This window comes from Ochotona curzoniae, unplaced genomic scaffold, assembly GCF_017591425.1.
Source record: "Ochotona curzoniae isolate NIBS_2020 unplaced genomic scaffold, NIBS_Ocur_1.0 scaffold_2453, whole genome shotgun sequence".
NCBI classification, from domain to species: domain Eukaryota; kingdom Metazoa; phylum Chordata; class Mammalia; order Lagomorpha; family Ochotonidae; genus Ochotona; species Ochotona curzoniae.
This window is the reverse complement of record NW_024467094.1, coordinates 20,078,984-20,093,770: the sequence shown is the minus strand read 5'-3', so window position 1 is coordinate 20,093,770 and position 14,787 is coordinate 20,078,984. Positions and strand designations below refer to the sequence as shown.

The following is a 14,787-nucleotide window of genomic DNA, read 5'->3' as shown; positions in this document are numbered from 1 at the left end:
CATCAGGGACCTGGGGTGGGTGGGAGACTGGGTGGGGCTTCTCCCTTAATATCCCCCTTTACCTCAGATACATGAAGGAAACAATATGGAAATAACAGTTTTACCCACTTTCCTATAGCCCTTGAACCTTTTTACCCTAATTAACCATGTAAAGATTGTCAAAAATATAATAAGAAATGGAAAAAGTGAAAAAAAGAACAACAGTATCATTAAAAATATTAAATGTATCAGTTGAATTAAATCTAAGACAAAAATTGGTATTTTTTTTAAGATTTATTTATTCGAAAAGCAGAGCCACACATAGAGTATTTTCATTGCACTGCTCGACTCCCCAAATTGCCAGAACAGCCAGGGCTGGGCCAGGCCAAAGCCAACAGCCCAGAGCTTCTTCCAGGTCTCCTGCACAGGTGGCAGGAGCCCAAGATTTTGAGTCATCTTTCCCTGCTTTCCCAGGCACATCAATAGAAAGCTGGATCAAAAGTGGTATAAAATAGATACCGAAAGAACAATACATAGTATCAATGAATCAAAGAGCTGGTTCTGAGTTCAACCTCAGGGCTTGGGTGCTGGGAGCTATCAGCACGTGGAATTGCTGGAAGTACCTGAGCCAGGTCAGATTCAATGGAAAAGAATAGAAACCCCAAGCAACCTTCATACAAAATACAACAGATATACAGGTAAACATGTATATATTTATCTAGAGGAACTGTATAATGAAGGCAAGTATACAGTGAAATAAGGAAGCAATCCAGTATGCATCTCTACTTCTGAGTAAAGAATGGACTCCCAATGAAACAGTTAAATGTTATTTTGACAATGGGATGCTGGACTTTCTACCATTTTCTATACCGACAATGTCATGACACATAAATAGAATAATGATGAACTTGTGACTGTTTTGAAGGAATGTACTATTGTTATGGTGTGGGTTGAAACAGTTTAGGTGGGGAGGGATGTAGAGGGAGAGGGAACCCCTGAACTTAGAAAATTATATCATGACAAATAAAAAAGATATGGTGTAGCCTAAATAAAACTGTTATTCATATGGGATGCCAGCAGGCAGCTTTACCCACCACAGCACAGCATGGGAAATAAAAATTGGTATTATAATCAGATTCTATCTTCTTTCCACAAGGAAAGATGAAGAAATTAGGAAATGAAAAGCTCAACAAAGACAGAGAGAACTGATTAAAATACTCCAAGAAAGTAATAAACTAGGACAGCAGCTTGTGCAGGATGGCAAGAGCAGGCATGAATGCACAGACACAAAGGCACATGAGTGACAGTTCTGTGCCTGCTATGAGATACACTGAACATGGGCAATAACGTGGCCAAAAAGCCAAAACCATGAAGCCCTTCTTGAGGGTCCTTTATCCCCAGTGACCATGAAAGAGAAGCAAAGCACAGCTGTACTTGCCACTCAATCCCGTTATCAGTGGCATCCTACTGGCCACTGTTTTTTGCCAGTTTTCTCACTGCCACACTCTACTTCTAACTTCAGAACATATTCTCCAAGTAGATATTAGATTCATGGGTCCACTACCCCATGCTTCTGAACATCCTGGACTATACATCATCATTTTTATGATCCCCTACTAGATCCTAGTGAACCTCTCAACTTTCCTAGGTAGCACTAACTTGAAGTGCATATTCCAGAGACATGAACACTGCAGTTCCTGGTCATCAATGCCTTCAGCATCCTCAATCTCATAACCCCTTGAACTACTTAATCAACAATGCCACCAACAAAACCATGGTCATCACCCTGTCCCTTATGCTGTGCAATCCAATCACCCAGTACCAACGTCCTGAGCATGATGGCCATCCTGGAGCTGCAGAGGGGTAGGCAGGTCTTCCTGTGCAAGTCCAAACATGAGCAGACTTCAAAATATCTCCTCCCTGTCACCAGAAGAGACCCCAGCAAGAAGCAACACCAGAACATATGTTGAACATGGATGAGAAGTCCTACCATGGCCTCTTCTTCCCAAAGGACAGGACTATAAGCATAACCACTAACATCATCCAGAGAGCAGAGCTATCCAAACTCACACACTCTGAACTAATATGGTGTGTAGAGGCCAGCAAACAGAGTGAGGCCCTGCAACAGCTTCTTCCCCCAACCTATAGTGCAATTACAAACGGATGAGAAAACCTGAAAGTACAGCCATGCTGAGGGTAAAGTGTAGCAAGTACCATCTAGTCTCTGTGGTTCCCAGTGTCCTATCAGCAGCAGGAGGACACACCTGCTGGGTAAATGACCTCAGGCCATGGACTGTCTAAACACAAAGACTAGTATCATAAACTTTCTCTCAAGAGTCCATCATCAGAGGCCTGTCCCTATGATGAGCTTGGCCAAGTTTTACCTTTCTGTAAGGAATTGTTCCCCAAGCAACGCACTGCAGTTTCTCATTCAGCTCTGCAGATAGCCCCATGTGGAACCCTATTTGGGAGGCAGCACTGTAGTAGAGACAGACCTGGAAGATGGAAAGAGTTGGTTTGTTGGCAAGGACAAGGGAAGGATTGGTGGGCTACACCTGAGAATGACAGATTAACTGCTTCATCTTAAAATGCTTAGATGTGTCCAGGACTAACCTGTTCTTCACGATACTACCTGCTATGAAACATGCTTTCCACTCTCATCCCCAGGGTTGTTTGCAGTCACTGGCAACTGTCCCCAAGTACAAAACCATCACATTTTCCACAGACATACAAGAGGATGCTGATTTCCACCAGATCCAGAAGGTAGGGAGCAACTGCTCTCTTGCCTATGCCTTTTTCTTCTAGTGCCAGAACAGTGTACCTCACTTCTTGAGGTTGAGAGGGGCTCTTTAGGAACCCATGATCAGTGTTCAAAATCATTTCTGTTGAATTCACTGTCTTTTTACATTAGTTTCCATTTCTGTGATGAGCTGGCAAGATGTTAGACCTTACACTGTTCTAGGAAAATTTTGAAGTTGTTGTGTTTTCATGTCTGAGTTTTTACCAGGAGATGCATGAGGAGTGGTTCACGGCTCAGAAATGGTCTTGTTTTTACCACAGCTGCTTGTCTGATGCAGCACAATGTTTGGCAGGAATCAATGAGGGATTCTAAAACACTTCTTTCAAAAACCACAGTTACTGTCAAATTACTCAATAATAATAATTCAAGAATATCAATCCAGTGTTTGGCATAATTAATAGGACTTCAATGTCTAGAGTCTGTAACTTCTTTCTGTGCTGCCTCATATCTGAACTACGCCCTGGTTAAGGGCAGAAATGGGAAAAGAACCAAGCCAGGATTTGCTTTGCTTTGCTCTAATTCTTCCCCCCAAGAGGAAGTTTGAGGACTGGCAATATGGTACAGCAGGTAAAGCTGCTGTCTAAGATGCTGGGTGTCAATTTGTGTCCCAACTGCTCCATTTCTAATCCAGCTTCCTGCTAATGACCTTGGAATAGCAGCAAAGACAGCCCAAGTGTTTAAGTCCTTGCTGATTATGTGGAATATTGAGATGAAGCTCCTGCCTCCTAGCTCTGGCCTGGCCCAATGCTGGCAGTCAACTGGGGAGTACAGCAGCAGATCGAACAAATATATCACATCTCTCTCTTCTCTCTCAGTGGACACACAAATCTTTAAAAGAAGATTAGATTGCTGTACAATCACATCACAAATGATATGCAAAAGGTCTTCCAAAACAATGCAGAAAATGTGCATTATTTTTTAATTCCATTTTACTGCAAACTTCAAGTCCTCTGGTGAGAACTCCAGTATGTGGAGGGTCAGCTGATCATTTCAGTCTTTGCTGACATCATGAAAAGATGGTAACTTGACTTGCAGAGACTTCAGGAGAAGCCACCTTCTTTCTTCAACACTGTCCCCGCCTCTCGCTCATACCTGAGGAAAAGAAGCAACACTAGGGTCGAGGATTTGCCTGGTATCTCCTCTTGACACATGCTTCATTCTTCAGAAAGGAAGTGATGTAATTTATGCTTCATTCCTGGTTTCAGTTTTATTTTTGCCATTTCGCCTCTTCACAGCTTACATTTTATAAACCTATGACCAGCGAAGGTTAGGGGCATTTCACTTCTCTGTGAGCTTATGCACCACTGACACCAAGAGGGCCCCTGTCTGTCCACCTGTTGACTGCTTACTTTATAAACATTCGGCTCCCGGGTTGTGAGGTAGACATCTCCAAGAGTATTATTTATAAAAAAAAAAAAATCTTTCAAAGGCCTACATCATGGGCTGGAATCTGCCATTGAACCTTTCCCACTTCTGAATAACAGTTATGCATGACAAACATCTCACATTTGTTGTCTCTATGATTATGGTAACTGAATCCTTGAAATTGCCATTGAATTCCAAAATAAATTATGACTCTATTTTAGTTTCACAAAATTTCAAGCTATCCTAAAGTTTGTATACTGATTTGTTCTCCTTTTCCAAGGCAAGATACACTGAAGGAAAATGACTTGTTCTATTATGGTTTCCAAACTAACTAAAGGAATATTTAGTTCTGTACATAAATTTACAGTAAGTACACATGTTGCAATGGATGAGAAAACCATTATAGATCAAATAATCAGGTCAAAATACAAAGACCTGTTCTCAAGGCTTGAAGATTTAGTTCTGATCTTGGCCTCTTAAATGCTACAACTCTGGCCCACTGACCCTCTCAAACACATACTGGCAGCCCTGGACCCTCCCCGTCCACGCTGCTGAGATCTGCAGTACAGATGCTATACACTCATCCACAGGATGGTTTGCCCTGTGACAATCAAATCCAATTTTCTTGTTTTAAAGAAGCAAAATAGGCTCAGAAGGCTTTTTGTTTTTAATTGAAGTTGTTTATTTCATGTACAAGCAGCTATCATGATTTCCCAAAGTATCAATGTCTTGGAGCATCCATTCAAAGAAAATTACTTAATCCAACTTGATGAAGCCGATATCCTTGGCATACTGGTGAAAACACTGGCAGCACATGTTCAGGCTGTATTTCCAGATCAGAACATGCCAGTTCAAACACACTTGGCAAAAGCAGGAATCCAGGCCAAATTTTCATGAGTAATTCCTATAGAGTTGCTGATGACCCAACTTGTTCTCATGATAGCAGAGAGACGAAAAGGCAGAGGGCATTTGCAAATACTGTTTGCTTACTATTGTGAGACTAATCCATTCTTTGTAGGGAAAAATCAAATCCCTGTTAAAAGCAAGATAAGCTAGGTGTGCAAAGGTAAGTAAGCACTGAAGTTACTGAATTTTGGTGTGTACGAGGTTTCCATTATGTAGCAGGTTCAGTGTTACCACCAGGGCATATCAAGCAAGACCTGAATACTTGAAGGTCTGGCACAGAGAACATTAAATTACTAAAGGACCTGAAAACTAGTAAGTTTTTTTTAACTGTCAACTGTTTTCTAGACATAAGTGTCATTGACTATTCTGTGGGAATAACTGTGTGTATTAATGGACAGTGTTTACTAAAAACAAATTATGGTCTCAGGGAGAGCAGCAGGGGAAAAAAATCAGTAAAAAAGAAAAGAATTGAAAGAATAAAATACAAGACACAGATAAATCCTTTAACACTTAGACACTACCAAAATACATCTAAAAACATTTTAATATAATGAAAACTAATTTCAGCACTTCAAGAAAAGAAATCCTCAAAACATCTTTATTCATAAATCATATCCATCATTCACCCAAGGAATTTCACCCATGATATACACAAACCTATACGGTAAAAAAGAAAAAGCCTTCTTTCAGCTTATTTTATGAGGCCAGTAACACCCATCCAAAAACTAAATATATCGCAAGAATATAAAACTCATTAGCAAAGCATTAACAAATCAAATTCAGCAATATTAAACCAGATAAACTTCATCCCAGGAACACAAGATGGATTTACTATAGAATAATCCTACTACTGCTACAGAATGTCAGTTAATATAATTCAACAAATTAATTTAAATAGGGTGTGTCACTATGATCATTGCCACATTAGAAAAATGCAGATTCAGCATGAATTATCCTTTTACAATTGAAAAAACTAATCAAGCTACAACTAAAACACAACTTGTAAATGAACCAACAACAACTGACAGCCCAAGGGTTAGAAAGGCCATGCTTATATGAAAGTTCACAGTGAGTTCCTTTCTTTCTAGAGAGAGCTTTAAAAGGCAAAACTATAATAATTGGACCCACAGCCCTATACTCCTATACCCAATACTCCAAACATGTAATTCACTGTCCTTCCCACCCTCAGCCCTCTCATCTAGTTTCACCACATAATTTCATGGACTGTAACAACTTTTTAAAGTGAAATGAGGCAAAAAAATTTCTAAATATTTCCAATAAGTTATTGCAGTCTTCTAATGGTAAGGAATCAATAAATAATAATTAAACACAACATTTTGCTAAGCACCTAGGAGATGAAAATATCAACCTGTCACCTTCATTTAGAGACCTGTTTAGGCTACAATATATGAAACAGAAGTTCAACCACTTTACTGGCACTTTATTCATCCCATGTTAAAATTAAGACACTATTCAACAAGACTTCAGTAAACAGAACAAATGTTTTGAAAGTTAAGTTTATAGGTAACTGATCAAGATTGGGCAAAACTTAAAATGCTGGGGCCTGGCACCGAGGCCTAGTGGCTAGGGTCCTCGCCTTGAGCACACCAGGATCCCATGTGAGTGCGGTTCTAATCCCTGCGGCCCCACTTCCCTTCCAGCTCCCTACTTGTGGCCTGGGAAAGCAGCTGAGGACGGCCCAGAGCTTTGGGACCCTGCACCCACGTAGGAGACAGGGAAAGAAGTTCCTGGCTCCTGGCTTCGGATCAGCACAGCACCAGCCTTTGTGGCTACTTGAGGAGTGAATCATCGGACAGATCTTCCTCTCTGCCTCTCCTCCTCTCTGTATTTCTGACTTTGCAATAAAAATAAATAAATCTAAAAAAAACTTAAAATGCTATCTAAATGTGAGGGGAAAACACTCCTAGATAACAATATAAAGATAATTCACAAATTCAGGTTTTCATAAGAGTCACCATACTTCAACACACCATAACCCAATTGCAAGTATGTCCAACCTATACATTGTTCTCCAATTTCTCCTTTGAAAAATCAACTATTTCCAAGGGGCAGAGCAAGACAATCCTAAATTTTCCACATATGCAAAATAACAAAGTCTTTCCAGAAATTCCATACACATTCCCCATATCATGTTACACAGAAATAAACAAGTGTTTAATTTCTATTCTGTTAAAAATCACACAAATAGAGTAGAGAACAGTGCTACAAGAAAGTTGCAGCTATAATGCAGGCTTCATTTGATATCTACAGAACTCAAATGTAAAGATTTGAAAAGATTTTATCTATTTGAATGGCAGAATACAAGAGAGCGAGAAAGAGAGAGAGGAAGAGAAAGAGAGAGAGAGAATGAACTTATATCCATTGGTTCCTCTGCAAATGGCTGCAACAGCCAGGAATGGCTATGGCAAGGACAGGAGGGATCCAGGAGTTTCATCAGGTCTCCTCTATGGGTAGCAGGAGCCCAGGTATTTTGATCACCTTCCTTTGCTGTCCCAGGCACATCAGCAGGAAACTGGATCAGAAGTCGAGCAGCTGGGCTTATACAACACAAGCATCACAGGCTGTGCCTTAACCTGCGATGGTACAACACTAACTCCAATTAACATTTTTATCACTGTATGTCTGACGCTTAAACACAGAGCTTTAATTTTAAAGATAAACCTAATACTTTAAAAAGAAGAAAATCCCTTGAAGAAGTTCTGAAGTCTTAAAAAAAAAAAAAGAAAAATTCAATCTACTTAGTATAAGTGAAGACCATAGGTTGTTAAAAAAAAAAAAAAAGAAAAGAAAAAGAAATGAAGCCATCTGTGTTATTAGATGGTTATGAAAACAAAGCACTCTTTGTTTTTGCATCAAAATGCATAAGATGGAAAGAAACACAAACTGTCTTCAACAGACCTTTTCTATACTGAAGTAACTTGTTTCACAGTAAAATGCAGAGCTGAAAAAAATTTTCAGAACCTATGGTACATCTGACCTATACCCAATAAAGGAAGTTATTAAGATTTTAAAAGGGAGGGAAAACTCCTCATTTTGATATATTTACAATAGCCGAAGGTATGGAATTTTCATGGTTAATTAATTTCAATGAAGCGGGTGGATTACAACTACTTAAAGAGCCAATTTCAAAAAATTCTTCATATGTTGAAAATGAAAAGGTAAAATTAAATAATTATGAACTATATTACAAAACATTTAAACTAGATTTCCTCAAAGGAAAAATGTTCTAAAATACAGAAAACAAGCACCAACAAGAAACCACTAAACATTTTCATATAAATGAAGTACATTTGGAACTACTAAACAAAAAATAATAACTACACTAACCTAAAACTCTCAAATTCTCAATCAAGTGTGTCTTAAATTCAGGCCTAAGCTACAAAATGTAGGTGTAATTCTGAAGACCTAAACAATCTATATTTCATACCATTTTTTTTTTTTACTTTCTCCATTCAAAAGGCCTGGCATGGTAAGCTAGTGACTAAAGTCATCGCCTTGCACACACAGGGATCCAATTTGGGCACTGGTTCTAATCCCGACAGCCACAATTCCCATCCAGCTCCCTGCTTGTGGCCTGGAAAAGCAGTCAAGGACAGCCCAAATCCTTGGGACCCTGCACCCATGTGGGAGACCCAGAAGAGGCTCCGGGTTCCTGGCTTCAGATAAGCACACCTTCAACCATTGCAGCCGCTTGGGAGTGAATAAATGGACAGAAGATCTTCCTCTCTGTCCCCCTTCCTCTCTGTATATCTGACTGTCCAAGGAAAATAAATCAATCTTTAAAAGAAAAAGGGGAGCTGGGGGTATTAACAGCCTGAGTTAGGCATGACCATGGAACCCTCTGACATTCAGGGGTATGGGGTTGGAAAAAATACACAGCTAATATAAGCATATAAGCTATGTTTGCTAGTTGTAGCAATATAGGCTCAGCAATAATAGCGCAAGAGTGATTAAGACAGGTACACAAAAGGAGGAAGCTTGGGGAAAAACTAAGGGGATATACTTAATGCTTAATTTTTCTGTATACTTAAGACAATTCTGAAACAAAAGCCAAACTACATTAACCTCAAACACAATTTATGCAAAAAATTAATTTTGGTGTACCATTTAAAATATAATTTAAGAAGTCAATGTTGTGGCACAGGAGTTTAAACCACCACTCACAACAACAAAATCCCATATCGGTTTAAGTCCAGGCAGCTATGTTTCCAACCCAGCCCCCTGCTAGTATGCCTAAAAACTCAGGGGAAAGTCAAAATACTTGGGCCCTAGCTATCCACATCGGAGAACCCAATAGCACTCCAGACTCATGGTCTTGGTCTGGCCCAGCACCAGCCACTATGGACACTTGGGAAATGAAAAATATCTTGCCATTTGCCTCTACCTTCAAAATAAATTAACTAAACAAAACCTTACAAATTTTAAAGTTAACACTTTTATTTCTCTCTTCCCTTTATATACCTTTAATTTCCTTTTATCCTATAATTACACTAGTTTAAAACCTCCAAAAGGAATAGTGAGTGGGCATCCTTGGATTTTTCCTGAGTTCACTAGAAAAACATATAGTTTTTTAATAATTAAGATGTGTTTCCCCTTCTGTTTTATTTTTAATTTTACGGTACAATTCCATATGCTCTGGGATTTCCTGTGTCCCCTCCCCATATTCCCTGCCCACAAATAATTTCCTCCATATTATTACAATAGTATAGCACTTCATAAGCAGTCATAAGTCCATCATTCCATTATTTAAGTGTGTCCTGACACTGCTGGTACATACAATGGCAGACAGCTCAGCATCCTATTCTCAAGATACACCCAACAGTCTCATCGGGAATCAATCTCTGATTTGGAAGTAGAAATGCATACTGCATTGTATCATTCACTGCTGGATATGAAAGTCTCTATTACACAGTTACTATACATTTTCTTAAATGAAAAGCCATGAAACAAAATCAACAACATGAATAAAGATAAAACAAAAGATTTATAGCACCATGTAGTTAAGTGATATGCTACTGAATAACCAATGTGTCAATGAAGAAATGAAAAAGAAAACACAAAAGCTTCTTGGAGAAAATGATTCTACTACATGATCTACAAGTAAGTGAAGAACTTAATAACAGAAAAGAAACTATTTTGAAGAAATGAAAATAAACACAATATCAAAACCCATGGGTTATACCAAAAACAGTATTGTAAGGGTTATTTATCTTATAATTTGCATTAAGATTGCCATATAATAGAGAGAACATATGGTATTTGTCCTTTTGAGATTCACTTATTTCACTGAGCATAATGATCTCTAATTGGGATCATTTAGTTGCAAATAGAATAATTTCATTATTTTTAATAGCTGAATAATAGTCCACGGAGTAGATGTACCACAGTTGCTTTAACAGAAATCTGGATTATTTCTATATCTTTGCTATTGTAGATTGTGCTGCTGCAAATATAGGATTACAGATTCTTTTCTCATATGCAGTTTTCATTTCCTCTGGATATATTCCTAGGAACAAGAGCTGGGTCATGTGGCATATTTATTTGCAGTTCTCTAAGCACTCTCCATACAGAATTCCATAGTGATTGTACTAGCCTACACTCTCGCTATCAGTGAAGGAGGGTAGCTTTCTCCCCATATCCCTACCAGCAGGTGTTGTTAGTAGAGTTCTGAATGTAAGCCAACCACACTGGAGTTAGGTGGAACCTCAGTGTGGTTTTCATTTGTTTCTCCCTGATGGCTAGGGAGCCTGAGCATCTTTTCACATGTCTGTTAGCCATTTGAATTTGTTCTTTTGTAAAATGTCTGTTCATTTCCTTTGCCCATTTCTTCACAGGGTTGTTTGTTTTACTGTCCCTGGATTACTCTTTGTAGATCCTGGATAATAGTCCCCTATCAGTTGTATAGTGTGCACTACAGTTTTCGGTAGATTTTCTTAATAAACTTATGAAGTTCCCCAACACTTCTTTTTGGTTATTTTTCAAGCATGAGATAGATTTTACAAAAACTCAACAACTTGTTTTGGGAACAATGACAAACTGATTTTCAAGTTCATACAGAAAGCCAAATATCAAAAATAGCTAATAACAGAACTGAAGAAGAACAAAGTCAGAGAATCGGTTGTTTTATAGCTTCTTGGAAGATAAAAATCTCTCCATCAACTTTCTTCAAAACTGGAAAGAAAACCTGTTCATTCTCATAAAAAAGAATATGTTCCAACAAAAAGCAACAAGTAAAATAGCTTATCCAAATGCTTTACTCCTCCCTCTACCCTCCGCCCTACTACTTCAAATAAGAAGGAAAATACATATAGAGGCAGTCTTACGGCACGGTGGTAAGCTGCACACCTGCTATGCCACATCTCATATGAACAAGGGTTTGGAACCCCTGCTGTTCCACTTCAATTCAGCTTCCTACTAATGCTTCTGGGAAGGCAGAGATGATGGCCAGTGTACTTGGGACACCTGCCACCCACACAGAGTCAGAGACACAGTTCAAGATTCCTGGCGTTGGCCTTGCCCAGCCCTGGTCATTGCAGACTCTGTCTCCCTCTCCCTGAATTTCAAGTAAATAAATAAACAAATAAATAAATGTGTTAAATGTGTCCTTACAAATAGAACAGTCACGACAGAAAATTAAGCCAGAACATTCAGTTCCAGAATGAAGATATATGACACTGAAAATCCCTGCCTCAATATTGCAACATCAATCTTACCTGACATTAGGACATTCTGCCAGCCTGTTCTATTTCTTAGTTGCCAGCCCCAAAATGACAAAATCCAATTCCTTAAAAATGAAGGTTGTCCATATATGCCTGTTTACATCTAAATGTGTACTGACTGATAGGCATATGGGAAAGATATAATGTAACACTGGAGTACAGGGAGAAGCATTTGCTCCAAGAAGAACTACAAAGATCCTGAGATTGCACCTCCAGTTCATCAAAAGCAGGAGGTGACTGCTAAAGCAAAACAGCAGATGGAATCATGACATATTCAAGAACTATACCAGATCAAAATTACTCTACAAATATTTGACTCATGCTTCTTACGAAAACCACTGTATATCATTGTCTGATGGCTGAGATAATGGAAAAAAAGGTTTCCCTGTTCACACAAAATAACAGGCACAAAGAGCTGTCATGGTGTGTGGGTTATGTCTCTGCCTACAATACCAGCATCCCACAACAAGTTCAGGTTTTGGCTGCTACACTCCCAATCCAACTCCCCATTTACACACCTGGGAAAGCAGTGGGAAATGGCTCATATACCTGGGCTCCTGCCACCCATGTGGGAGACCCATATGGAGTTCTGGGCTCCTGGCTTCAACCTAATCCAGCCCTAGCCGTTGCAACCAACCAGGAAGTGAACCAGTTCATGGAAGATCTATCCCACTGTCTTTACTGCACTCTCTTTAACTCTGTCTTTCAAATGAATAAATAAATCTTTAAAAACAGCAACGTTTTTCAGAAACAGCCAAGCAAAGTTACTCAACAATGATGAATGAAGACCTCTCTAAGCAGTAATAGGAAACCCTGTGGAAAGGACAGAATCTCACATATAAGTTGTCATTTTACAATTTACTTGCAATACAGAAACAAACCTGCTTAAAAGAAGGTTGAAGTTGTAACCTTGGCTTCATTAGCATTACATTTCCAACATAACAAAGAAAAAGCTAACAAACCTGCCTCCCATATTCATGCAATAGATACCATAATCAAACATAATATACTCACAGTGTACTGTTTGAAAGTAGCAATTTATGACACTAAAAAAATTTTAAAAGTCTCAAGTAAAAGAATTTTTAACATCAGAAATGCTAATAAATTTAATAGATTGTTCACTATTTTGTAATATGAAAAGGAACATCAAAAGTTTCATGAAAAATGTACTTTAAATACTACTTTTTCAAGAAACCAAGGGGAGTATGATGCAAAAGGACAAATACAAAACTAAAAATTTCAGTTCAGAGGTAAGTATCCATTGATGTAATTAACATGCAAACATCCAAATCAGAATCCAGGGGCTTGAGTCAAGTCTTGGCTTCCAATTCCAGCTTTCTGGAACTACAAGAAGAAAAGGAAGCAGGTGATAGCCCAGATACCTGGGTCTGTGCCACCTACATGAGAGACCTGGACTGAATTTTCAACTCTTGGCTTCAGCCTTATCCAAACTTGTCTGTTATGGGTATTTGGGGAGTAAACTAATAGATGGAACAGCCTTAAAAGGCCTCTTTGCCTTTCAAATGAAATGAAAATAAATAAAAATGTACATAATAATAAATTGAGTTAAAAAGTAAAGTTTTATTCATTACTTAAGAGCTATATCATAAAGCTCTCAAAATCATGTAGCTCTTTTTACTAATTATATTAGGAATCTCTGAAAATTAAGAGTATACTATAAAGACTAATGAGTTAAGATAGAAGTAGTAACACCAACAATACAGCACAATCTTGCATGAATTTCTTTCCCAAAGACAAAGCAATTTTATAGCTATTTGTCAGTTATAATATAAACAAGAAAGTAGTCATTTTGGACACCAACAAATATGTATATGCATGACTGACTGAATAAAATATAATTTTTGCAGCAGGAAGACTCTAGCTCCATCAGTTGTTAATTCCAAGTAGGCACAGAGAACCCAAGCATGCCACCCTATGGAAAGACATGCCTGCATTTATGATTCTAGTGCCAATTTAAAAATTTACAATCTATTACACATGATATAGAAGTCATTTTATTATACATGTCAAGAAACCAAATGTTCATGATAGATTTTGACACATACTGACAAACAAAAAAGAATAAAAATAATAGACTTCAGTTAAAATATACTTCTCAAAATGGAGCATGCCCATTAAGTTACAGCTTAATAGAGCAAGAAACTCCTCAGAAAAGAATGTGCAAAACATTGTTCATCAACTAGTTCTGTTTAATATTAAAAACGAGTGTTCTGATAGTCTATTACACACAGCATGATCAACATACTTATTAACAATGCACTAAACAATTCAAAACCATAAAAAGGGCAGAGAAATGATAGGTATTTGAGGTGAAAGATATGTTAATTCCCTTGATTTGGTCATGTCATAATACAGATGTATAATTAATTGCCACATTATACCCTAAAAATGTCTGAAATCATTTTACTAAATTATAAAGCAACATATATAAAAGCTTAAATTGCCAATAGAAAAACATGAACATTCTTTTGATTAGAAAATAAAAGCCTATTTTAATTTAATATCACTACTAATTTGCCTTGCTATTAATTTACAACTAACTCGTTATTCTTACACAATAAGAATAACTGCCAAGAATATTTGTATTCAGCTTATGTAAATGTTTTCCAATTGTATAATTTGCAATGAAATCATATCTATACAATCACTCTTTTCTTGTGATATCAGAATCAGAAAAAGAATAGATAAGACTTTAAACATTGCACAACTGTGCCAAATTCTGAAGATTTATAGACAGATGGATAAGTAAGTTATTTTCAATCTTCAGTGTTATTATAAAATATTTTTTTACACATAAGGAAAAATGCTTTCCAATTTGGCTTCTAGTGTAAAGGCATACAGAACTAATGGAAAACCAAAGAAAGCCAAATGACAGAGGAAAATATTATGTAATAGACACATTATATGTAAGTATAAAATATGTATTACTTTTATTGATACATTCATCACATTAATATATTCATATTTACATTATAT

The 14,787-nt window shown here is 37.7% G+C and overlaps 2 protein-coding genes across 8 annotated transcripts in view; both read right to left on the bottom strand.

Annotated features, from left to right (window-relative positions):
• The window catches only part of BCAS3 (BCAS3 microtubule associated cell migration factor), a 532,941-nt gene that overhangs the window by 420,534 nt on the left and 97,620 nt on the right, over window positions 1-14,787 (bottom strand). The window lies entirely within an intron of this gene.
• LOC121169777 (40S ribosomal protein S29-like) lies at window positions 3,882-14,236 on the bottom strand. Its single transcript, XM_041000474.1, has 3 exons — window positions 14,219-14,236; window positions 13,635-13,668; window positions 3,882-5,010 (listed from the first exon to the last, which is right to left on the bottom strand). Exons 1-3 carry the CDS (start codon window positions 14,234-14,236, stop codon window positions 4,901-4,903), a joined length of 162 nt encoding a protein of 53 aa, XP_040856408.1. The 3' UTR covers window positions 3,882-4,900.